General features: G+C 39.4%; 1 protein-coding gene across 4 annotated transcripts in view; it reads left to right on the forward strand.

Moving 5' to 3' along the window:
- kidins220b (kinase D-interacting substrate 220b) overlaps positions 1 to 27,274 on the forward strand; it is a 136,225-nt gene that overhangs the window by 62,542 nt on the left and 46,409 nt on the right. For all 4 annotated transcript variants that reach the window (XM_059645604.1, XM_048531791.2, XM_048531792.2 and 1 more), the window contains exons 12-16: positions 6,259 to 6,436; positions 16,644 to 16,808; positions 20,043 to 20,222; positions 23,546 to 23,711; positions 26,179 to 26,330. In XM_059645604.1, coding sequence (XP_059501587.1) covers positions 6,259 to 6,436; positions 16,644 to 16,808; positions 20,043 to 20,222; positions 23,546 to 23,711; positions 26,179 to 26,330 — 841 coding nt within the window. The remainder of the gene's footprint in view (positions 1 to 6,258; positions 6,437 to 16,643; positions 16,809 to 20,042; positions 20,223 to 23,545; positions 23,712 to 26,178; positions 26,331 to 27,274) is intronic.

Genomic DNA, 27,274 nt, shown 5'->3' on the forward strand with positions numbered 1-27,274 from the left:
TCTATTGTCTATGGCTTTTCTTGTAATCATTGGTAACCGTTTTTCAAATCTAGAAATGACTACATGTTTGTGTGCAGTTGATTGTTTTTCATTGCATCACTCATCTATATAGATGATGCCTCCCATTTAGTTTTACTTCACAGTACTAGGTACTTCTCTGACTGCAAATATTGCATTTCCAATCAGCCAAGTGAGAATACAATCTCAAATATTTGCTTGGGGCAGATCTGATTTTGTACGTGGTAACTTCAAGTGAAGCAAACCAGTGTGTGTAGGATGAATTATTACTTTAGTTTAAATGTGAACTGGAGAATATTTAATAAACTTGAAACGACTTGGGTACAAAAGTATGAAAAATTGACATTGCATTATCCATTCTTTTATTTTTAAACAGATTCAGAATCTGGGGCATAGATGGGAATCTTGGCAGAATTAAAGTTGATGGCTAGCTGATGGGCTCAGAAGAAGCCTGTTCCACAGACACAATGGAGTTATAAGTTAATGCAGAGTTGGAATTCCACTTGTCAGTGGAAATCATATACTGTGGAGCTGTTGGCTAATCTGATTGGCTAGTAGCTCCATCAATACCAGAGTGCCAGAGCTAGATAGTGGGTGCTGATGGGGCTCCAGCCAATCCTCAGAAGAAGGTCTGATGGCCTCTCAGACCCAGGTAGACAGGGTCTGTTGGTTGGCAAGGGTTTGGATATCTTGGGGAAGGATGGAGAAATTAGTTTTCAGTATGTGCAAGGAGAAAAGAGGGGTATACTATCTTCTGGGGAACGCCGCCTGATGTGCAAAGAGCACCCTTTGAAGATGCAACCCCCTCCCTTCCTCTTTTGCAAACTTGGCTTAAGGAAAATGGCTTCCCACGCCTACTTGGGTACCCACACTAACAATGTTATGTCGTGAGGAGGATAATATTGAGATAACATGGTGTTGAGCTCAATGAACACAGCAGGCCAAGCAGCATCGGAGGAGCAGGAAAGCTGACATTTCGGATCGAGACCCTTCTTCTGAAATGGTGGCTAGGTGATGGACCCAGAAGAAGCCTGCTCCGCAGACACAATGGAGTTATAAGTTAATGCAGAGTTGGAATTCCACTTGTCAGTGGAAATCATAAATCAGAAATGAAGAAGGGTCTCGACCCGAAACGTCAGCTTTCCTGCTCCTCTGCTGCTTGGCCTGCTGTGTTCATCCACCTCTACACAGTAATTATCTCAGATTCTCCAGCTTCGGCAGTTCCTACTATCAGGGTACTATTGAGCTCAATTGGCCATTTATTATTTTCGTATGATGGGCGAATGGCTGATTTTGGTTCTCACCTGCTCTTGTATTATGGGAATCACTTTGTGTTGTAAAAGGGTGGTGAGCAAGGCATCGGCCCTATTTTACATGACCCTTTGCTGTAAGCACATCACTTGGGGGAACATAGAGTCCAGCCCCAAAGCTCTGAACATACTTGGATTTTAGATGTAATGCAGGAATTACAGGAATACCCCAAAGTCAAATTTGCAACATGACTTAACAGAGTCATAAAGATGTACAGTGCGGAAACAGACCTTTTCGGTCCAACTCACTCACGCCGACCAGATATCCTAAATTAAGCTAGTTACATTTGCCAGCATTTGGCTCCTATCCCTCTAAACCCTTCCTGTTCATATACCCATTCAGATGCCTTTTAAGTGGTAAAATTGTAAGTCCTCCACCACTTCCTGTGACAGCGCATTCCATACACCTATCACTCTCTGGAAAAAGTTGCACCCCTTTAAACCTTGGGTCCCCTTTTAAACCTTTTTCCCTTTTACCTTTAAACCTATGCACTTTTTTTTTGGATTCCCCTACCCATGGGTAAAGACCTTGTCTATATACCCTACCCATGCCCCACATGATTTTATAAACCTCTATGAGGTCACCCATCAGCCTCTGAAGCTCCAGGGAAAATTCCCCAGTCTATTCAGTCACTCCCTTTAGCTCAAATCCTCCAACCCTGGCAACATCATTGTAAATCTTATCTGAACCCTTTTCAGCTTTCACCCTTCCTATAGCAGAGTGACCAGAATTGCATGCAGTATTCTGATAGTGGCCTCGCGCACAAAGTGACCTCCCAACTACTATACTCTTTGTATTGACCGAAAAAGGCAAGCAGACAAAATGTTGCGTTCACTAACCTATCTACCTGCAATACCACTTTCAAGGAACTATGAACCTACCCTCCGAGGTCTCTTTGTTCAGCAACACTGTCTAGGACCTTACCATTAAGTGTATATGTCCTGCCCTGATTTACCTTTTCAAAATGCAGCGCCTCATGTTTAGTTGTACCATTGTGGAGACTTCCTTAAGAGGTGCAGCTGAGAAGTTCTTGTTTCACCCTTCTTTATTTATGTCATTGCTACAAGTGTGACTGACTAGTTACTGCAGAGAGGAATTGCTGGTAATTCAGTGCCCACACCATAGGATATGCTCAGTCAAAACTGGTGCGCATTAGTTTAGAATTGAGGGTCACCAGGTTTGCAAATTTAATTTCCTCATGGCAACACATTACTATATTCTGGATTGTCAATATGTGATTTTAATCTAAGCCAGAATTTCTTCCTGTAGGCCCAACCTGGTTGGGAATGCTGTAGCAGGCATTTGCTTCTGGATACACTTCTTGATCATGCCATCGCCATTAGAGGCATGAAGGACCTTTGGAACAGAATATAAAACCTTACTTTATGATAGTAATTTTTTTTGTAGTTCATGGGATCTTTGTTGTTGTCTAGGATGTCATTTATTAATTAGATTAGATTAGATTCCCTACAGTGTGGAAACAGGCCCTTCGGCCCAACAAGTCCACACCACCCTTTGAAGCATCCCATCCTCCCTATAACCCTGAACACTACGGGCAATTTAGCATGTCCAATCCACCTAGCCTGCACATCTTTGGACTGTGGGAGGAAACCCTGGAGGAAAGACATGGGGAGAACGTGCAAACTCCACACAGACAGTAGCCTGAGGCGGGAATTGAACCCGGGTCCTTGGCGCTGTGAGGCTGCATTGCTAACCACTGCGCCACCATGCAGCCCCTTTCTAAAAATAAATTTGAACGATTAGGTTAAGATGCGGTGACCAGAACTGTACGCAGTACTCCAAGTGCGGCCGCACCAGAGTTTTGTACAGCTGCAGCATAACCTCTTGGTTCCGGAACTCGATCCCTCTATTAATAAAAGCTAAAACACTGTATGCCTTCTTAACAGCCCTGTCAACCTGGGTGTCTTCAAGTCGTGGGCAAGAAAAAATTGCTGCAAACTTTAAGAAAGAATGAAATATCTCGGATTTACATAACAACTCATCATATCCTGAGTATATATGGAACACTCCATTGCCAAAAACAGAAACTTCTGTTTGTCCCATTGAATCAGCTGAAGACATGGAAACACTTTTTTGAACTTGGGATTAAGAACAGAAAGAGATTTTAATTTACTTTTGGGATGTGCGTGTTGCTGGCTGACATGGCTTTATTGCCATCCCTCGTTGCACTTGGGTAGATAGTAGTGAACTTCTTTATGAACGGCTACAGTCCATCTGCTGTAGGTTGACCTGTAATGCCCTGAGGGAGGGAATTCCAGGATTCTGACCCAGTGACAGTAAAGGAACAGTAACATACTTCCAAGTCAGAATGGTGATTGGCTTGAAGGGGACCTGAGGGTGGGTGTGTTCCCATGTATCTGCCAACTTTGTCCTTCTTGATGGACATGGCTGTGGGTTTGGAAGGTGCTTTCTGAGGGTCTTTTGCAAATTAGTACATCTTACTGCTACTGAGAGTAGGTGGTGGCGGGAGTGGATGCATGTGGATAGAGTTACAATCAAACTGGTTGCTTTGTGTTGGATGGTGTCAAGCTTGATATCATCACAGAATCCCTACCGTGTAGAAACAGGCCATTTGGCCCAACAAGTCCACAACGACCTTCCAAACAGCATCCCACAAGGACCCGTCCCCTTACCCTTGTCCTGCAACTCTGCATTTCCCAAGGCTAACGCAGCTAAGGTACATCCCCCTGGACACTATAGGGAATTTAGCATGGCCAATCCACCTAACCTGCACATCTTTAGACTGTGGGAGGAAACAAACACCCTTATTGCTCATACCGCGTTGCTCTTTAAAAGGTGCTGGTGAGTTGACTTATTGAATGGCTGCAGTCAGTGCTGGAAATGCAAATACTGTTGGGGAGTCATTCTAGGGTTTTGACCCAGCGATAGCAGATGGTATAGTCCCAAGTCTGATGCTTTGTGGCTTGGAAGGAAGCTTGCAGGTAATGGTGCTCTTGTGAATCTACTGCTCTTGTCCTAGGTGATACCTTGGACCCTAATTTGGAAGATATTAAGGGGCCTCAGTATGTTTCTGCAATGCATCTTGTAGATGTACAAATTTCTGCCACTGAATGTTAGTGATGGAGGGAGTGAATTTTGAAATTGGTCAATGGGTGCCAATCCATCGGCTGCTTTGTGCTGAATGTCAAATGTCTTGAATGGTGTAGCTGCATTCATCCAGGTAAGTAACTAGTATTATAACATGCTTCAGACTGCACCTTTGATAGGTTGACAGGTTTTGAGGAATTACTCAAATTCCTAGCTTCCGATTTGCTGTTTGTAAACATAGTCAGTGGTAACTCCCAGAGTATTGATAGTAGGAGAATTAACACTGGTAATGCTATTGAGTGTAAAGGAGTAACAGTTATTGCTTAGAGATGATATGTTATGCATGTTACCCGCCCAAGCCTGAATGTTGTCCAGATTTTGCTGCATATGGACATGGACTGCTTCAGTATCGGAGAAGTTGCAATTGATGTCGAATTTAATGCAACCAACAGTGAATGTTCTCGCTTCTGATTTTATAATGGAAAGAATATCATGGATGATTTATGTAATACTTAGCATCAATTGCAACTCCTCCGATTCTGAAGCATCCATGCTCGTATGCAGCAAGATCTGGACAGCATTCAGGCTTGGGCTGATAAATAGCAAGTAACACGTAGCAAAGGATGGAACTTGTGGGTTTTTGTGTTGTTGTGGTCATGCCCCTACCTCTGAGTCAAAATGCCCACGTTCAAGTCCCACCTGCTCCTGGGGTGTGTCCAGTGGTGTTCCAAGAGTAAGATGGTTATTCTCCAACACAATTATCTTCCTTTTATGTCAGTATGACTCCAGTCATTGGAAACGTAACCTGATTTGCACAGGGTCATTGTTGCCGTATTCAGTGAAATGCCGTCTTAGTGACAGCAATAGTCTGTCACCTCACCTCTAGAGCAATGCAGCCTTAGCAGGCTCTAAGGAAATTCAAGTTTTTCATCTTACGTAGTGAACAACTGTTTTAAGAATTGGAATACATGTATTTTGTGTATACTTCTATAAGTTTGGAACCTTACTTTTGTTGAAGAAAGAAGGCACAATTGAGGTTTATTCATGCGTAAAATTGGTATTTTGACGTATTCTGATATTTTGAGTTGTATGTAGCTTCCTAATTTTTAAAACTTGTCTCATTGTAACAAACTGCCACTCATTTTTCTCCTCCACTGCTATCTAGCTGTACAGTCTAATTTATATTTCATCATAAATGTATACTAACACTTAATTTGTTTATTTTGTGAGATTATTGTGTAAACATTTGAAAAGGGGTTTGGAACTGACACAAAGTATGGTTTACAAGCAATTTTCTTCCTTGTGATTTAGTTTAAGTGGTATTTGATTTGTCTGCCTGAGTAACTAGTTATTTGGTGAACAAGCCTCCAGCAATAAAGTAATTTTCACTCACTTCAATAATGTTCAGTTGCAAAGTGCTACCCCTTATTAATTATGCAGTTAGATGTGTAAATATTTTGCCCTGGAAAATTTGAGACTGCTTGTTTGATTTTTATTGTTTGATTGAACATTTGTGTGTTCTACAGTTGCACTGCTACTGTAGATATAGTGCACTCCTGATGGAGAAAGTATCATTTCAGTAATACACTTGTAAACACTGATTATATGGTACATGTATTTTTTGATGTATAATCACAATTTCATTGCCATCAGTACATGTTTATGTTACTGTTTAGCAGTAAAAACTTGACATTTCTCGATTATTGGATATTTAACTGTACACTGCAGTCAGAGTTATGTTCTGATTGTCTGTCTTTATATGAACTTGTCCTAAAATAAAATCTTGTTTGCAAGACACAATATGATTGAACTGAAGTGTTGAAGTATTTTTTCTAAAGCTTCAGTTATTTATGGTTTTAGAAGGGAGACACTCCACTTCACATAGCAATTCGTGGAAGAAGCAGAAAATTAGCTGAATTGCTGTTGAGGAACCCTAAAGACGGCCGTCTGCTGTACCGACCGAACAAAGCGGGTGAAACTCCATACAACATAGATTGCAGCCATCAGAAAAGCATTTTGACACAGATATTTGGAGCAAGTAAGAGCTTTACCTGTTTACTTGTGCAGTCCCTAAACTCTTGGCTTTATAAAAAGGGTAAAAGTTGGTTCCTTAAGTACACTGTGCTTTTCTCTTGTACGCCATTGTTTCTGGGGTGGTGCTAAGTTTGAGGAAAGCTGGTGCTTAGTGAGCTAAGTTCATTTGTGACGCTATTGTAGGATGTTTGGCTTCTTTTGCTCAGGTAGATAGTGTGGAACACAATTATCACAATTCCTACTTCTCGCTGCTAACTAGTGACATTTCATTTTCATTTATTATTTTTCTTACACTGTCATCACTTTTTAGAATCAAAATTCTTTAAAAAAAAAAATTTCAGAAAGAGACTGACTAGGAAATATGATATGTGTGCACCCCTGATAGAAATGAGTACATAGAGAAGAGAACTTAGTTTTTGTCTCTGCCACTTTACACTGCCTAGGTGCTTCCTAAGGATTCTTTGTAATTGCGGAACAACCAGTGAAATTAGGTGGGAAGATATAAGTAGTTAAGCCATCTTTGACTGCAGAAAACTTACTTTGATCAACTTCTGAAAGCAGTTTGGTGTACCTTAAAAAGATGAGTGGCCTCCTTCATCATTCCTGGGTATTGCATTAGGTTTTTGTCCTTGAGTATTTATAAATGGTTTTCCACTCCTGATCCTGGGTGCATAACCTGCCAAGTGGTAAGCTGTGATTGGAGAATTTTGGACTTTTCCAGATGACTTGAACCTGAGAACAAAGTCCATTCTACATGTTAGCTCATTTCATATGTTCTGTGATGAGGTCAACATAGAGGGAAGAAAATAAATTCCATAATGGTGTTTTGTGCAGATCCATTGCATGCCACTCTGTGATTGCACCTGAAATAATTCGGGCAATTATATCGCCATAATCACTATATATGGCGATGAAGTAAATTGGTAGCTGTATTGGCAAGAGCTGCCAAAGCAAAACAGATTAGGTGCTGTGGGGAATATGTAAAGTATTTGAGTATTAATTTCAAGGTTAATAGAATTTTCATGGTTTTTAATTTGCTTGAGCTTAACTCTTATCTATCTTGACCCTTTTACGTGACTAGAAACAAGTATTTGCCTACAATACTTAACGTCACTAAAGTAGTGTTGTCTAAACTGCAATCATAGGTATTTAAATGTCTTGCACTAATTATGCAGTTCACTTAATGACTGGTGTTCTTACAAGCACTGACAGTTCTGAATTTTAGTATCAAAAATTTATTATTTTAAATTTACTAATTAATAATGCTCCACTATTGGAAATGCCTTGATAGTACAGTTTAATGGATATCATTTAAAAAAGGACAATGGGAGTAATTCAAATTTGAAATTTCATCCCAGATTTAAATAATAGCCATAAACTGCTTTGATCGTCCTTTTATGAATATTAATTGAAGATCATGATGAGATTGCTGTATCGTAATAATTCAGCTTTTTGGATGACATATCAGGAGGCCAAGAAGTATGCAGTTCTGGTCACCACACTACCAGAAGGACTAGGATGCTTTAGAGAGGGCACAGAATGTTTACTAGGATGTTGCCTGATCTGGCTGGTTTTAGTTATGAGGAGAGGTTGGATAAACTCATTTTTTTCCATTGGAAAGACGGAGGCTGAGAGGCAGCCTGATAGAGGTCTACAAAGTTTACCTATGCCTGAGAGGCATAGGTAAAGTGGCTAGTCAGAGGCTTTTTCCCAGGGTCAGAAGTTACCTACAAGAAGGCATGGGCTCAAGGTGGGAGGGGAAAGCTCAGGGTAGAATTATGGGGAATTTCTTTTGACACAGAGGCTGATGGGTGCCTGGAATGCACTGCCCATAAAGGTGGTGGAAGCAAGCACATTAATAACTTCTAAGTCATATCATGCCGGACACTCTTATTGTGATGCGTATAGAGGAATACATACCACACATGGCAATAAGTAGCTGATCTAAATAGGGATTAAGAGTTGGCGCAGACTTGCTGAGCCAAAGGACCTGTTCCTGCACTGTATTGTGTTATACTGTAAAGTATATGAACAAAAGCATCTCTAACTGGTAGTTACTGAGAGTAAAGAAATCATGAATATGTTTGCGAGACTGCTGTTGTAAGTCAAGAGTGTTCATGTAATTCATCAAAATCAAAGTGAAATAAAGTGTTTTCTGTTATATTGAACATTGGCATTGCAGTTCCCAAATCTCTTGACAGTGTTGTTTTGTGTTTTGTGTAGAGGTTGAGACTTTTAAACCCTTCATTGATTTGCTAAGGACATGCTGTTAAAAATGGCTGTACTCCTTATTTTACATTTAACCTTATTTCTAAAATAAAGCAGAATGTCAGGGAATAATATCCTTGAACATCCCTGGTAGGAATTTTTCCCTCCTAATTTGTGCATTTTAATAATTCATCCATGATTTTGTTTTGTATCCTTGGTGTGTGTAAGTTTTTGGTTTGTATTTTAAAAGTTACTTAATTTTATAATTTTCAGCAAATAAATAGAATGCAACAAGAACGATAACCAGGTCAGAACAGGAGATAGCTAAACAGCAAAATCTGTGATATTGTAAACATCAAGAAAGAATGAGCAATGAAGTGTGTAGTCCCGATGCATAATAAAGAGTGTTTATTAAATATTCCAGTTCATGATTCATTTTTAGTATAAATTAAATCTATGCAAAATGTCCTAAAGGCATGCCAGACTTCCACAGTCAGTTATGGTCAGGTGAAAAAGGGTGAAAGAAAAGGTGGAAGTTTGAAAGGACGATGAGAGGCTGACCACGTTACGTCCAACAAAATAAGCAAAAACCGAGAATTTGACCTATCCAATCAGGAAAAGTAAAACTTGCATTTATTTGGACACCCTGTGATGTCCGAAGGGCTTTAAAGCCTGTGAAATACAAGTAATAACCTTCTACAGATAACATTTTGGTAATGACCAGATGATCTATTTTGGTACCATTGCTTGAGGGAGAAGATGCTTCTGAATAAGGCCATCCTGCATGCCATAGTGAGTGAACAATGATACCTGTTACCTGAAGGTTATATCAATGCTGAGAGATTATTGAAGAATGGAAATAGAAAAGCTTTATTGCACGAATGATTGATTTGGTATAAAGCAGTGTTGGCAAGTAAATTTAAACTAATTGCTTCTGTTTATTTTGCACCAAAAGGGGGCAAAATCAACAAAGTACAAAATTTTTCGGACCATGCCCCACATTTGATGCTTTTAATGTTTTTGCATGTTAATTTGGGATTAGTCCACTTGTGAACCATCATAGATATTCCTCCATTTATACTTATTCTAGCATGCCTTAAAAATGTCCCTCAGATCTATTTTATTTTTATGTAGTTCCTACCAATTATAGCAGGTACAGTTATGTAAGTATGACTTTCCTGCTATATATTGGTTAATGTGTCATTGTAGTGTGGCAATATGAACGTGAAAGTTGTCCAGCCCGGGTCTGGCCCAAAGCATGTTGAAAAATAATTTGCATCTTCTTTTCAGATATCAAGGAGTAGATTATGTGCAACCTGCAGCTTAACCATGTCTACATCTGCCAGTGCAGTCCTCTTCTAGAATTTAGCAAACCAATTTGCTGCTCAATCATGCTGTCCTGTGTTTGTGTCTCTATTGATTCTTTATAGCCAATTCCTATTTGCATCTTACTAACTGCAGATGGGATAGCATTCCTCTTGTGAAGGGGAATTCTAGTTTCTTCATTACTACCTTAACATTTATTTGGAACAAGATTAGTTTAAAAAAATATGCTGCCTATGAGTTAGTAATTGGTGGAGATTCCTCAACAAAAAATTGTTGAACAAGGGTCACTTGTGAAATTTTCAATTCTGCAGTTCACAACATCTGAACTGAATGAGATTATTATTTAGTTGCAATAAAATTCTATGATCAGTGTGATTAAAAGATCAAAGTTCATTAAATTGCCAGAGATCTTCAATGCATGTGCTTCTGTCTGAAATTAGATACTTTCTGATCAACCTGCTTGGAGATGGTGTTAAACACCTCTGGAGCATATGGGTCTTGAACTTGGGCATACAAGCATTACACCACAAGACCGTCAAACTGAAATTACAGATATTTTTCTAATCAACCTGTTCAGAGCTACACAACTCTGGAGAGGTGGGCCTTGAAGCTGGGCTTCCAGGCCCCCAGGGGTTGGGACAGTACCACTGCATCACAAGTTCCCTCTGCAGTTTTTTAAAAAAATTTACCTATTAACCTATTTTTCTAATCAACCTTTTCAGAGATGTTGGAGCAAATGGAACATGAGCCTGGGTCTTTCAGCTCAGGGAAGGGATGCTACCACTGCATCACAAAAATCTGCCTGTCTGCTATTAACGTAGCACTTGAATATTCTGCAGCTGACAACTTGAAATTGTTGTTAGTGGAAATAGCTAATAAAACAACAATGTGTCTCAGTTGTAGGTGTTTTAAGATCTGGAAGCTCTTGATTTTAACAGGTGCATGGTTAAAACACATGATCTACTTGAAACAGCATTTTTCTATTGTGATCTGTTTCCTTGTGCACTATGTATTTTTCAGTGTTTTGCCCAAACAACCATTTCTCGTATGAGTTTTGGCAGTGTCGATAGGCTGGGCGTCTTGGAGAGCTGAGAGTGACAGAAGTCAAAAGTCAATGTTGTCTTGATGTTTGTACATGCACACCTCAAGGAAGGGTTGCCAAATACTGAGGAGTAAGATTCTTTCCGTTTGATATCCTCCCTCTCTCCAACCGCCATCCCCCAAGTATGTTCTGAGCTTGTTGATCTGTTGCCGAAGATTATTTAGTTCTAGTCTGGGACTTCCTTCATCTGTATAACAATTACTTCCTAATTAAATTCCCTTGAGGTAATAGCAGAGCCAATTATCCTAATGTTCGCGCTGAAATGGATGTTGTGGAAAATGGAATCAAATTAATTGTGTTCTTGCCTTTTTAAACTGGATTAAAACCAATATCGAATGATGCTGGATGAACATTCAATGGACCTCTGCAAAATTCATATTCTGAGAAACGGTACAGTTTGAATTATTGTTGAAAGTAGGGTGGCAGTCTAGGACAATTTGGCGATTTAGAAAGTTAAATTCCCTTGTTTTTTACATTGGTTGAAAAGGACTTTTTTAAAAAAACTAGTAGTTGTTTTTGCAGGCTAGATTGGAGTTGCATGCAGTACCATGGGAAATACTGATGCATCTGACTTCAAAGAAACTGCCCAGAAATTGAAAATTTCAGCTGGCACATCTGTGTCTGAAAGTCCCTGGAAAAAATTTCTTCAAGTTTGAGAATTCAGAGGGCTCCATTTTGCTTCAGCCTAATAGTTACCCAGAAATTGTTAGAGGTTAGTGGCGGTCAGTTAGTTCAACTGGTTAGAGCGTGGTGCTAATAACGCCAAGGTTATATCTGCTGGAAGATTGGAGAGTGGCAGACATCGTTTTCTTGCTCAGAAAAGGGAATAGAGATAACCGCAGAAATTACAGGCCAGTTGGTCTTAATTCAGTGGAAAGGGCTCTGAGAGAATTTAAGATCACTTGGATCGGCACAGTTTGATTTGCAATAGTCAGCATGGATTTGTGAGGGCTAGATCATGCCTCACAACCTTATTGAATTCTTTGAAGAGGTGACCAACACGTGGATGAAGGTAGAGCGGTGGATGTGATATACGTGGATTTAAGTAAGGCGTTTGATAAAGTTCCCCATGGTAGGCTCATGCAGAAAGTGAGGAGGCATGGGATAGAGGGAAATCTGGCAGATTGGATTCAGAATTGGCTGACCCTTAGAAGACAAAGGGTGATAGTGGACAGAAAATATTCCACATTGTGCTCAGTTACGAGTGGTATACCACAAGGATCTGTTCTGGGTCCTCTTCAATTTGTGATTTTTGCAAATGATTTGGATGAAGGAGTGGAAGGGTGGATTAGCAAGTTTGCGGATGATATGTAGGTGGGTCGAGTTGTGGATAGTGCAGAGGGCTGTTCAAGGTTACAAAGAGACATTGATAGGATACAGAGCTGGGCTGAGAAGTGGCAGATGGAGCTTAACCCTGAAAAGTGCCTGTCAGGTGATTCAATTTGGAAGGATAAATTTGAAAGCAGAATAAAGGTTAACGGAAAGATTCTTGGCAGTGTGGAGGAGCAGAGGGATCTTGGGGTTCATGTCCAAAGTTCCTTGAAAGCTGCCACCCAGGTGGATAGAGTTGTTAAGGAAGGCGTACGGTGTATTAGCTTTCCTTAATAGAGGGATTGAGTTCAAGAGCCATGAAGTTATACTCTAGCTATACAAAAGCCTGGTTCGTCCACATCTAGAATATTGTGACCACTTCTGGTTGCGTCATTACAGGAAAGATGTGGAAGCGTTGGAGAAGACGCAGAGGTGAAGGCCTTACAAGGAAAAGTTGAGAGAGCTAGGGCTTTTCACTTTAGAACAACAAAGGATGAGAGGTGACTTGATCAAGGTGTACAAAATGATCAGAGATATAGATAGTGGATAGCAGAGACTTTTCCTAGGCTGCAGGTAGCTATTACGTGGGGGCATAGTTTAAAGTGAGTGGAAGTAGATAAAGGGGAGACAGCAGAGGTAGGTTCTTTACTCAGAGTTGTAGGGGTGTGAAATGCATTGCCGCAGAGGGTTGTTGAGTTGGCCTCACTAGGGGCATTTAATTAGGTAGGTATATGGATGATAGTGTAAGGTAGGGGTGGAGGTTAGATAGACCTTGGGTTTAGGATCAAAGTTCGGCACAACGTTGTGAGCTGAAGGCCTGTACTGTTCTATATTCTATGTTCTATAAAATAACTTCTGGGTAACTGATAAACTGAACCTCCATATCCACAATCCACCTACTTGCACAGTACCTGTTCCCCCATTTTTACCGTAAGCCTTGATTCATTTTACTGGCACTCTACCCATCTCACCTATCTAACACTGTGCCCTCCTTCCAAAATACTTTATATTATTGCCCTATCTCAATATCTGTCAAAGTGGCCATCCTGAATGAAACGCAAACAGAGAATGATGGAGAAACACAGCAGGTCCAGTAGCATTTGTCAAGAAAAACATTATTAATATTTCTGGTTCTGTCACAAAGGATCACTGGGCTCAAAATACTCAGTTTTATCTTACAGATGATGCCAGACCTGCTGTGTTTTTCCAACACTCTGCTTTGTTCAGGTTTCCAACATCAATAGTTCTTTGTATTTTTATGGCCAGCTATACTGCTGACATTTAAGCATCAGAAGATGGCACCCATATTACAATAAGTAGTTTAGGCAATGATCCTCTCCTTTTCTGACTCTGGTGTTCCCTGTGTAGATCTGTTCTGTTTCAAAGCAAGAGGTTCCTGTCTAGAAATCTCCCAGTGCAGAACTGATCTAAAGGTAAGTGAATAGTTTTCAGTCCAATCAGGGCCAGAGAAAGGGTTTCTGACACTGATCAGATTTTCTGTGCTGATGTGGAAAATTCCTGATTGCCCAAAAAATGCAACAATATCAACAAATGTGCTATTTTTTCATGAGTGACAGGAGTCAGTTTATGAACAGGTAAAACATCCTGTAACCTTCCGAGGAGAAGTGGGCTGAGAGTAGATAGAATGTAGCATAAGCAACCTGTGTGGGATTCTTGAAATACTACTGGAGTATGTTACTCCTCTTCCAGAGGTAGGTCAGCGTCTTACACTATTTCATTAAAATGCTGAGATTTGTTTAGTTGAAGAAAACTGGCCTAATTTGGAATGTTAGAAATTGTTTCCTCCAGACATATATTCATTTCCATATGGTGACTTTCAGGATTTTTGTCTATATTTTGTTGGGGAAGTTGTACCAGCATGTCTAGAATATAAATGCATCATTCAGCATGTTAGCTGATAGGTCTTGGTGGTAGAAGTCTTCCATAACACATGGGGAAAAATATATCCATTGCCCTGATCAACAGCTAAAGATCTCAGGGGATAGGTTTTGATGTTTGCCAGTTTATTGTCTGAACATGTGCATTGGCCACTTGTTTTAAAATCCAATTTTCTTTTCCAATTATTTAAGCAAAAAAAGGACTGAAATCTACTTGTGTATTGTGGGCTTTCATCAGCACAGCAAAACATGAAATTGTCTTAAATGCATTATAATGTGTTTAAAAAAAAATTCAACCTCTATAACTCTGAAGGCATTGTGCCTGAGTTGTTGAAAACTTGCATCTGAGGTTAGTTTGGTCCTGAGCCATGTTATTGCTATGTAGTCTGGCATATTCGGAAGATCTCCCGGTGATAAATGAACCACAACCCACAAACAATGGAAAAGATCATCAGTAGTTCCAGCTAGTGGCACCTACTTGACAATGATCTGCAATCTAGTGTTTGGTCCAGCTGTTGCCAGCACCACTTGCTTCCTGATGACCATTGCCTTGACTTATAAACGGATAATTTGTCTGCCTAAAGGGAAGTAAGTAGCTGCCTTGTCAACATGGTAGCAATTGCACCAAAATGCTCTGGGAAAACGGGTTGCGAATAATTAAACAGGGATGTTTCCAGGAATGAGGACATTGTAATTGCAATAAGATTTCCATGGTTACTTAAGATAAGATGTCATGGATAAATTCACATTGCTATGAGAGTTCCTTGAGGCAGATTACTTAGCCTGACCATGCTCTGATGCATCATATGTGACCTTCTATCTGTCAGGCACAATGGACCGAATAGCCGCCTCCTGTGCTGTGACACTTCAGTGATCGTAAAGTCATGTGTCGAGCTGTTTGCTAATGACTGTAAATTGGTCACTTCCGTTCATAATCATTCTAATAATGAAGTAATTCTAACCCTCTACCCCATCTTTCAACAGCCTCACCTGAGCATTAATCTTTTGGTGTGATTAGGATTCAAAGATTAAATAGTTAATAATTCTAGCAACAGTAGCAAATGAAATATTGGTTACTCTTGATGCATAGCCCATTGCCTTACCCTTAAAGCTCTTTCCGCTATCTACAAGAGTCAAGTTAGGAGTATACAAGTGTGATTTTGTATGACAAGACTTTAAGGTTGGCACTAACTAGGATATTGTTGATCAGCATCCTGCCACCATACTATGGTTATAAAAGATATTTCTAACTCTCCAAGAGCAGGGATAATCTATTTTCTATGTCATGATTTTCAGAGTAAGAGGCACAGCAGCAAGTTTCATTAAATAGGTAATCAATTTCACACCATTTTGGAAGCTCAATCAGCATGATGACTAACCATTTCAAAGAAAACCACCACCGTTGCCTTATGAAGGCACGAGTGGTAGCTAGTAAATGCAGTTTTTAAATGTCACACATCCTGAGATCAATTGATCTGATCTTTTTAATTGACTTAATCCGGTGATAACAGTTCAAAGTCTGTGGCATAGTTACTGTGATAGGAAGTTTATTTCCTTTGGCAATTGAGCTTTCTTTTTGTAGACATTTCTTTGAATTTTAATCTCGTTCTTGGACTGATTGTCCAAATCATTATCATGTTGGAGAGAATCTTCCTGATTTCATCAAGGCACAGTTTCAGCTTTCTGCTGTTTTTGATCAATTTTTAATCTGTATTGAGCTGCAAGGTTTTACTTTCATTTTAAAATTGCAATGTTAACCTGAGGGCTTGTAACTTTTTTTGTAATGACAGTGGCGCTTGTTTATAGTTCCATGATTTGAGCTAGTCAGTCATTGAGTTACTCTACTGTGTTGAAGATTGCATGTGCTCAGAGAAACTTCCATTACATTATAAGCTGCAATAATATTAAAAATGTTCCACTATATACTTCTGCCCATTTTGTAATTTTATTATATTAGGCAGGGAGGTTGGAGTCATTCAAGAAAAAATCAAATAGGTTCAGGAGGCTAATAACATGTGACAGTCTGTCGTCTTTGATTTCTCCCTATTCCTTCTCTGTCTCTATTATTTAGCTTTCATAACTTGTTACCTCTGCTGTCATCGTGTCTCATAGTTAAATATCAGTTTACTGACTGCTAGTGTTTAGCATCCTTATTTCTTTTTGCTACTTGGCTTAGATTTGTTTCTCAAATTGGTAGCATCAGAACTGATGAAAAGGCCATTCACTTGCAATATTAATCATTCTTTCTCCGTCTCCCTACAGATACTGTCAACTGAATATGTAAAATACTTTGTTTCTGTTTCTTTTGATACCAAATGTTCCAGTATTTTAAAAATTGTTTTTAAAAAAAAACACAACACTTGCAGGACATCTGTCACCATCGGAGACGGATGGAGATATGCTTGGCTATGACCTGTACAGTAGTGCACTGGCAGACATTCTGAGTGAACCAACTATGCAACCTCCTATTTGTGTTGGACTTTATGCACAGTGGGGAAGTGGAAAATCTTTCCTTTTGAAAAAGCTTGAAGGTAAAACATGATTGCATGTTTACAGAATTAATGTATGTTTTTCCTAATGCATAATGTGTAATTTATTCAACTTCCATATAAAATCATTGAGACAATGTCCCTTTTTTGGTATTCATGTTCTAGTGTTTGTGTGTTGGTTTGGCAAATTTCCTTATCTTGTGTGAATGTGACTAGAACTGTGGTTATTCTGCATTATTTCACAAATACATGGTCTGAAATATCCCAAATTTTGACATCTTTCTCAAGCTCGTCAACACTATATTTGTGAATAGTAAGTGTAGAAAAGGCTTATGTAAATCAGGCTGTACAAGATATTTGCAGCTTCCAGAAATCTTGCATTTCCTTCCAATTGAATTTTCATTTTAAAACAATTTATATTGTTAAAAGTAAATATTCCTTTCTAATAAAAACAAACTTTCTCTAGATTCGTTGAATCCCACAGTGCAGATAGAGACTATTGACCCATTGAGACTGCTCCATCCCTTGGAAGAAAATTCCACTCAGGCCCACGCTATCCCTGTAATTCTGCATTTCCCATGGCTAATCCACCTAGCCTGCACATTCCTAGGCAATATGGGATATTTTAGCATGGCCGAACAACCTAAGCTGAACATCTTTGGACTGTGGGGGGGGCAAACTGGAGCGCCTGACAAAAACTCATGCAGACATGTGGAGAACATGCAGATAGTTGCCTGTGGCTAGAATTGAACTCAGGCCCCTGGCGTTGTGCTGTAGCAGCGTTAACTGCTAATCTACCATGCCATCCAATTTAGATAGGATATTTGACAAAATTATCAATAGACAAGAATGGAGGAACTGCATATTATTTCAGTGGACAAAGACTTTAGAAAGCTACAAGACAGAAGGATTTGCGAGTTCTCATCCCTGAATCACAAAAAGCTAGCATCTATTTCAGTGTCTAATGGAGAATGCAGATGGAATGCTGATCTTTATACTCTATTCCCTTTGAAGTAAAAGCAGGGAGATTTTGCTGAAACTATGCAAAACCCTCAGATCAGACCACAGTGGGAACACTGTATGTAGTTTAGGTCCCCTCGTCTAAAGAAAGATGTATTGGCATTGGAGGCAGCCAGAGAAAGTTCTCTAGACCAAAATCATCCTTTGGGATTCTTGACCTCAGAATGCTGTTGAGGCTGGCTGAGAGCTCTCTGATGAAGGGTCCAGGCCCGAAACATCAGCTTCTGTGCTCCTGAGATGCTGCTTGGCTTGCTGTGTTCATCCAGGCCCACACTTTGCTATTATGGGGATTAGATAGGCTTCAAGTACATTTTCCTATCAGATCAAACATGATCTCATCGAGTGACTATTCAGACTCACTGGACTTAATGGCCTAGTTCTGCACCTCCATCTTGTGGCTGCTCATTGGGTTTTAGTGATTTATGTTCCCAGACATCCCACTCTCTTTGTTCCTCCACAGATTGTTTCCTGTCACCATTAAGAAAGTATTCTAATTTAGTCCAAAACTGAGAGCATAAAACCTTTTACTTCATCAAATTAGACGCTGTTACAGTTTTTCGCCCATGCACTTGAAGGTCTGCAAGGTCAGATATTTCCAAATATCTGCATATTTGGAAAACCAACACTGTTGTTCCTGCATCCATGCCATTAATATCTATGGTAAAAAAATTGATGCTGTGTTCAGATTTCTGCGAACACCACTTCCACATTCGGTGAATTAGAATATGCTCCTGTTGTCCCTACTTTCCTGTTTCCCAATGAATTATCAGATTGTTACAAGTCCTCTGCATCTTGATCATTGCTAATATTCTTCCCCGTCTTCAACAACCATAACTATCCCCTGTCCCCCCAAGTTTCTCAATCAAATTCATCTAATCAGGTGTGACTACCCATCACTTGTTCTTCCTGACAATCTATTTTGTCCCTGATAAGTTACAGCGAAATTATTGAAATGTATAACCTTCTGGTTGCTCCCATCCCCTTAACTGATGGTATGGAAATTAATTATTTTTAGTTCCAAAAACAACGCTACTGAATGAAGAGTTGAAATGCCATATCATTTCTCTTTTAGTGCAGAACAGATTGGACTTGCAGCCAATGCTGCTGTGTCAGCTTCATTTTTTTTACAAAAGCAAAACCCTTAGTGTTTTAGGATATCACTGAGAAATGTAGATAACTATAAACAGTTTTAATACTGTAAATATGATTAATATTTGATATTGATATTTGCATAGTATATTGGCATTCATGCAAATAAACTTTGGTTATCCTTAGGCTAAATGGATTAGGTAGAACTGAGTTTCCTGAACTCGGTTTTATGAACTCAATGGAGCTATGAGGTGTGTCACAGAAATGGCTGCTATAGAGCTTGATCTGAGTGCTAACAAATGTCTGACACCTTTAAATTTTTCATAGTGGGCATGGCATAACTACTGACTTTTGAGGCCTGAATGCTGTATTGTAAAATCCTGTGGAACACCGAGTGTTTCTCAGAAGTTCTGGGTTTAAAAAGTTCAGCCAACCATCCCCTTGACACCACTGGTGTCTCACCATCCTTTACACCCCTTTCTCCAACTATCATAGGACTACCATCCCCCTCTACTTTGTGTATGTCACATTGAAATATTATACATTCATTCACTTTATATGACTTTTTTTGTGATTGAGCTATTAAAGTGGAAGAAGGATCTGAGGGAGGGATCGGAGATGCTACTTATTTAAGTTCTCCCTCTTTTTAAGATGATAATGAGAATAAAATTACTTGAAATTTGTTTGACTCCATTAAAATGTTGCTCTGTCTTTGGAAATGAGAGGAAAAGGCTCTCCTTCCCTGCTGGGCCATTCTTGAAATGTCAGTTCCTGGAAATTCCTTTTAATTTAATATATTGAAAATACAAGATGTCATTATTTCAATTTAAAAAGTGATTTAAGTCCATTTTCCAAAAATATTCGGAAGAACTGTGCTAATATTTGTGTTTCATGCCGATGGCGGCAGTTAAAGAACAGAGCATAATACTGAGAAAGTTGGTGTTTAATGTTTGCTTTAAGAGCATTGAGCAGTAGAAGAAGGATCATGATGTGTTCTAGCTTTTGTTGGTTAGAGATATTTTAAGTCCAGTTTGTTTTCAACTGTAGGCCCATGGAATAGGCGCAAATATCGATATGAATAGAGAAAATATCTGAAGTCAAAATTTATGAATAATTATTACTAACCTTTTGCATTGAGAGCTAACGTTTTACTGTTTTTCTCTTTAGATGAAATGAAGACATTTGCTGGTCAGCAAGTGGAACCTCTCTTCCAGTTTTCTTGGTTGGTGGTGTTTATTACACTGTTAATATGTGGAGGAACAGGAGTACTTCTTGGCTTCGCAGTTGATCTGAAGCTTGGCATAGCAGTTGGACTGAGTCTACTGGCACTTATTTACATTTTCTTTGGTACGTGCAGGTTAATTTTTGATAGCTTCTTTGTCTATTTGTGCTGCTGGCAATCAAATATCAATTTTAACAGTTGGAAATGGAAGTATTCCTATATAGGAATAATGTTTTATTTTCCCTTTTTTTCAAATGTTACTACGATTTATTTTGCTCTCCCCGTTAACCTCAAATTTCTCTATTGGTGCCATGAGTCAGCTGCTCATTCCTTTGGCTTTGTGCATAACTAAAGGAAAGACATTGGATTTCACTAAATATTTAAAGGACTTGAGTTAAATTCACCTCTTTCATTGGTATAACGGTTGTGTGTACTCTGGAGTTTGGTGAGAATTGGTGAAGTTGAACTATATAATTATGTAATTGTTCTTGAACTGATTAACTTGCTGGAGCACTTGGAGGTTAATTAAGCACCAGTTGTATTTCTGAGGGTCTGGAATTTGCATGAGGTAGATTTCTTTCCCTTTATGGACATTAGTTCACCAGATAGTAAAGGTGACAAAGATTGTCTCAAAAGACTGAGTCTAGTTTCCAGCTCCAGCATTGTGATTTGAATCCATAAACAGAGAATGAACCTCTGTATTAATTACCGGTCTAGTGATATTACCACTATGCTGCTGCTGCCTCCCTGGTGACTTCGGAGATTTGCTAACCTATTTATAAACTTAAACAAAACCATTTATTTCATGTTTCAACCTTGATAAGATCACTGTTAAATCTTCACAACTACTTTAATTGCGTACTTCTGGCTCAATTCTCTTAGGCTATCTTAAAAATTAAGACGCTTTAAGTTGGGAGCCAGTTCTTGTGGCCTTCCCCTGTCTCTTTTGCAAAGCCTCCATGTCGCTCGTTATGTGATAAAACCTAAACTGAATACAGAATTCTAACTGAGACTTGTCCAAGATCTAGTATGAGGATAACATGATGTGCATTTTTGTGTTCTTCATGGTCAATTGACCTCTAAATGATCAACCCATCTATTTCGTGACTGCTTCTTGAAAAAGATGGAAATTTGCTAAACAGATAGACCAAGCACCTGAGAAAGCATTTTCATTTCCCACTGTCCTTGCATTTGGTTTCTCTTCCTTTCCTCTTGCTGCACTTCCTCTTGTATATGAGCACACTGATTAAGACCAGAAAGAGACCATTCAGCTCCTCCGACATGATATACCATTCAATAAACCATGACTAATCTGTTTGGGCTTCAAATTCCCAATACCATGATTCCCTTTCCTTGCAGTTCATGTCTTGAGTATTTGGTCAGTATCTGTTTATTTGGAGGAAGTGTTCTGTAGAAGAAAGGTGGCTTGTTGCAAAGCCTACGTGTTTATATTTATTCTGTACTTTGGGTTGGGGATTGAAATGAGAAAAGGATTGTTAAAAGGTTGTTGCACATTTGCAAAACAAGTTACCTGGCACTCCTTGTAAGTCCGGTTGACACAGCTACTTGTTCAAATAGTAGTTGAAGCCTGCTTACAGATAAGCTAGAGTCAGTGGGCTGCATGCGAACAGAATTTCGGCATCCTGAATACCAAGAATCATGTGTTTGGCTCTCAGCTGAACAGCTGATATGTACATTTAAGGGAGAAGCCATTGGATGTCTTTAAGGGCAGGAACTGTCTCTTTTCTGTGTAGTGAAAACTGCCTTAAGTCTGAAGAAAACAAGTTTGCATTTCCCTCAGCAGTTGCTGTAAGTTATGGCTGTTAATCAATAAGCCAGAGACTTTATTAGTGTGAACCAACCACCCTATACGTGCTGCAAGCAAGTCAGAGTATCTGGAGAAGGGCAATTGAGCAGTAGCATTTTACGACAAGCCAAAAGGACCATTTCAGTTAACCCTGTGAATAGAGATCACTGAACTGCCTTCCCAGTCTTTCCCTTACACAGATATGATGAGGTGTGTGTGTGTTGGTGGTGGCGTAGAATTTATCAGGGAGTTATAATTTTAATTAGAGATAATGGGAACTGCAGATGCTGGAGAATCCAAGATAATAAAATGTGAGACTGGATGAACACAGCAGGCCAAGCAGCATCTCAGGAGCACAAAAGCTGACGTTTCGGGCCTAGACCCTTCAGAGAGGGGGATGGGGTGAGGGTTCTGGAATAAATAGGGAGAGGGGGGAAGGCGGACCGAACATGGAGAGAAAAGAAGATAGGTGGGGAGGTAGGGAGGGGATAGGTCAGTCCAGGGAAGACGGACAGGTCAAGGAGGTGGGATGAGGTTAAGTAGGTAGATGGGGGTGCGGCTTGGGGTGGGAGGAAGGGATGGGTGAGAGGAAGAACAGGTTAGGGAGGCAGAGACAGGTTGGACTGGTATTGGGATGCAGTGGGTGGAGGGGAAGAGCTGGGCTGGTTGTGTGGTGCAGTGGGGGGAGGGGACGAGCTGGGCTGGTTTAGGGATGCGGTGGGGGAAGGGGAGATTTTGAAACTAGTGAAGTCCACATTGATACCATTAGGCTGCAGGGTTCCCAGGCGGAATATGAGTTGCTGTTCCTGCAACCTTCGGGTGGCATCATTGTGGCACTGCAGGAAGCCCATGATGGACATGTCATCTAAAGAATGGGAGGGGGAGTGGAAATGGTTTCCACCTATCTTCTTTTCTCTCCATCTTCGGTCCGCCTCCCCCTCTCTCCCTATTTATTCTAGAACCCTCACCCCATCCCCCTCTCTGATGAAGGGTCTAGGCCCGAAACGTCAGCTTTTGTGCTCCTGAGATGCTGCTTGGCCTGCTGTGTTCATCCAGCCGCACATTTTATTATCTATAATTTTAATTAGTTCTTTGCCAATCATCCATAATTGTCTGTGGCCAAGAATCTACTATTTGTAATAAATAATAATCCATAAGCACAGCAATCTGATCTGTGCTTTCTGTCAACCTGGGACTAAAATACTTGTAAATTCTGCATACAGGTTTAAATCTTTATCTTTTGTGACAACCCCAGGAATAGCAGGGCTTAATTACCGGCACCTACCCCAGTAAGGTGTAACATTTATCTTTAATATCTTAGTTCTTAACGTCCTTTTAAACATTATGTTCCCAAATAGAAATATTCTATGGAATCCAAAGATTTAATGTATTTTTTCAGGGTGTGTGTTGGCATTTGTCCATATCTACTACCTGAGAACAGGAAGGATTGTATAATGATATTTTACTAAGTGTGTTAAAATATTGCATATTCCTCTACGTAGTTTTTCCCAGTAATTGTCCAACAACTCCATCCAGTTTTTGAATGACACTCAAAGGTCCAAGATTACCCTACAGTGCTTGTGATCTTAACTGTAACAGATTTCATCGTATTAAGTATAGCCTTTTCTTTCATTTCCAAAGCAATTGTTTACTTTGGTGGTCGGCAAGAGGGAGAAAATTGGAATTGGGCTTGGGTATTGAGTACTAAACTTGCTCGGCAAATCGGCTATCTGGAGCTGTTGCTTAAATTGATGTTTGTGAACCCACCAGAACTGCCAGAACAGACCTCCAGAGCCTTGCCTGTCAGGTAAGGTCCACTTTAACAGCGATTTAGTAATGGTTTCTAACTTTTCTTGAGTCCTGACATTTTCATAATTATTTTAAAAAAAATCTTGTATGCCACCTTAGCTCTCCATGTGCCAGTATATTATTTGAACAATAAGGTAATTTGGAATAAGATTGAAAATGTTCTGCTTCCTAAGTTTGTTCTTAAGAAAAATTCAAACTATTTGCAGTTCTGTTGTTTCTTGAATGTTTTAGTAATTTAATAGATATATTCATGACCAATGTTGGATTCACAGTCCAAATCTTAATAGAATGGTGTTTCTAAAGAGTCATCAACTCAAAATTATTTGTAGCTGTTTATGGCTGCAGCCTGTTTTAAAGAGAGTAACTTGAGAGATTTTTCTAATGTTTTCTCACTACATCCTGTCGTTGTAAGAACAGGTTATTTTTCTCTCCACTGCAGTGGGGAGCAACATAATTACCATGTTTTTCTTGAACATGACTGAGAGACTCCATTCTTTCTAGGTCTGTACTCTGCCTAAAAATTCTCCAGGCTAAGAATACAGACACTAGGAACTTTAGGATTCCTCACTTGTTGCTCAGCCATCAACTCTCCATAAATGATCATAATGAGAAGATTGACAAACCGCAAAAATGTGTTCCTGATTCATTGGCTCAACTTACAAAAGTTTTATGCCAATTTTGATCATTTCTTGTGGTAGAAATTGCACCTACTTGATGATCACTGAAGAAGCTGAATTTACTCTGATTTCCCAGGAAAACATAGCACCTGCAATGTGCGTCTTGCAGTGTAGAAAGCAGAGTGTTGTTTTCGGTCATCTACGTAGTCATGTTCACTGGTACAGTTATTCAAGAGCAACTAAAGTTATTCAGCAGAGTAGGAAAGTTGTTATTTCTTTTGTTTAATAATAGTGGCTTGCATTCTTCAATCAAATTTAGAGCAAGAAAAGGAGACTTTTTTTAGATCAGTTCTCCCATAGAATTTCCTAGCTAAGAGAGTACACCAGCAGTACAGAAATACAGACTAACTAGAACAGAGGGATTTGCATGCAAACTGCACCCATTTTTCTGTAGTAAATGCCTCATTCTGCAATTTAAAAGCCCTGCTCCTCCTTTGAAAGCTACTGAGAGAAACCAAGTATGGTTAAGTGTGATGGATAGAAACGGGTCGTAAGTGAGTTGGTGGGACAAGTGCAGAGAGTTAAGGTGTCAAATGAGTTGGAGTGTTTACCATAGTTTGAATGGGGATGGTGGTGGGATTGTCTAGTTCAGTGTACTCGGGTCAGTGGTGGGGGTCAGAGAGGTGTTGGTAGACAGTTGTGGCTGGTATGGTGGGGTATGGTGAACAGTTGTGTCTTAGGGGCTGTTGGTGTTTTTGGAGGAGAGGGGTGCGAGTGGTGAGTTGGAGGTTCAAAGTAATGGCTACCTTGAAGTCAAAATCAATTTTTAGGCCTCTAATATTTGGGTAATTTTTAAGCTTAAAGGACTTGGGATCTTCCAAAATCCCCAACTCTTGTAACTCAACGTGGAACTTCTTCCTTTTTTGGAAGGTAATTACTCTAAGGAAACTTTAATTTCCTAGGCGATTCCTGTAGAGTCAGCTGCATTTGAATTTTAGCAAAATCCCATTGCACATCTCTAAATTACACTGCTGCAATGTCTGTTTCACCGATTGGAATTTCTGGGCAGTAATAACATTTGTGAAAATACTTTTGACAAGCAATGTTGATGCCTTAACACTTTGAGGATGCTCTGCATTTTAGTTAGTTAAGATTTCCCACAAGCAATTTTGACATGATGCTTTTTGCTTCCTGGTGAGTAAAGAACCATATTTTGGAGAATAGATTAAAGAAAACTTGCAGCCTTCACAGTGAGAACTTAATTTTTTTTGCTGTAATGTACAGTACTTAGTAATTTCATAGGACACCTAATTTGACAGGTTTACCTTTTTAAGGAATATTCTTACATAAGATCATAGTTGAGCCGCTCCAATTCTTTGGCCCTTCTGTTTATTCCTAAGCTACATGAAGAATAAATTGTGGAAGGAAAATGTAACAATGGTATGGCCCTCTTCCATTCTTTTGAATATTATTTTTCCTCTGCATTGATTAAAAATGTGTACAAATTGTGCTACAGAATCAGGCCATTGAATTCTGATTTGAAGTTTTAAACATTTGGTAATTGTTTTATTGGATGGATTTGTCTATTTTGCTAAATGAACAAAGCCTTGCATTCCAGTTACTTTTCCTGCTAAATGACCTCAATAATAATTAGCTTTTGGATATGGACCTAACTAATTTGTGCAGTTTTTAAAATTTTCTATCCTTGGTTTTCTTTTAAAGCAAAGCATTTATACTTTGAATAATTTCAAATGCATTTTAGCATGTTATTAACCTCTAATATTGCCCTCAGTGTTATTCATGAATTTATCCAATTCAATTTTAAACCAATCTTTTTCTGTTTAAAAGATTTCTTTTCACAGACTACAACAGGCTGTCAAGTGTTGGTGGAGAAACATCTATGGCCGAGATGATTGCAACCCTTTCTGATGCTTGTGAAAGAGAGTTTGGTTTCTTGGCAACAAGACTTTTTAGAGTATTTAAGACTGATGATACACAAGGTATTAGTCTGTGATGGCAAATATATTGTTTTCAAGTGATATATCTTCATGTGGGTGCTATTTTATAAAGAAATTATATTAATTAAAAAGAAATTGCTAGCTAAATTCATCTGAACTAGCAGCATCTGTGTGTAGAAAGCAAAGTTACTGTTTTGGATCCAGTGACTCTTCATCTTTATTTTATTTTATATTCATACTTCAAGTACTATGATCTGTTCTACAAAGTTTTGAATCTCTTGAAAATGTCAGTAATGTAGAGTTGTACAGTGTAGAAGCAGATCTTTGGGTCCAACTTGTCCAAGCCGACCAGATATCCTAAAGTAATCCAGTTCCATTTGTCAGCATTTGGCCCATATTCCACTACACCGTTCCTATTCATACACTCATCCAGATGCCTTTTGAATGTTGTAATTGTACCAGCTGCCACACTTCTTCTGGCAGCTCATTCTATGCATGTACCGCTCTTTACATGAAAAAGTCGCCCCTTGGGTTTCTCTTAAATCTTGCCTCTCTCTGAAATCTTGCCCCCCTCACCTCAAACCTATACCCTCTAGTTTTGGACTCCTCCCACTCGGAGGAAATGTATGTGATCCATAACAATTTCATGTGCTAAAGTTGTCTGTGTCTGTAAGTACATTTTGCCATGGTAAGATATTCTTGAAGGCAAAATAAATATGACTAGGTCTGTGACTGACACAGGCAATTCATGGTTCAGATGCCCCTCCCATGCAAAATTGATCTATAGTGAAATTTACATTGTCCTGCAAACTGGAATTTTTTACCACCCTGGCATCTCTGGTTTCACCCCACTTCCCTGATGTAAATGCATACTTCACCAACAGATGATGTTCTAGCTGACACCTGAGTGCTTTTGCATAACCTTATTGTGACATTCTGACATTTGCTGTCACTTAATGGGAATAATGGCCACTACTGAACAGGAG

The sequence above is a fragment of the Stegostoma tigrinum genome, chromosome 4 (assembly GCF_030684315.1).
Source record: "Stegostoma tigrinum isolate sSteTig4 chromosome 4, sSteTig4.hap1, whole genome shotgun sequence".
NCBI classification, from domain to species: domain Eukaryota; kingdom Metazoa; phylum Chordata; class Chondrichthyes; order Orectolobiformes; family Stegostomatidae; genus Stegostoma; species Stegostoma tigrinum.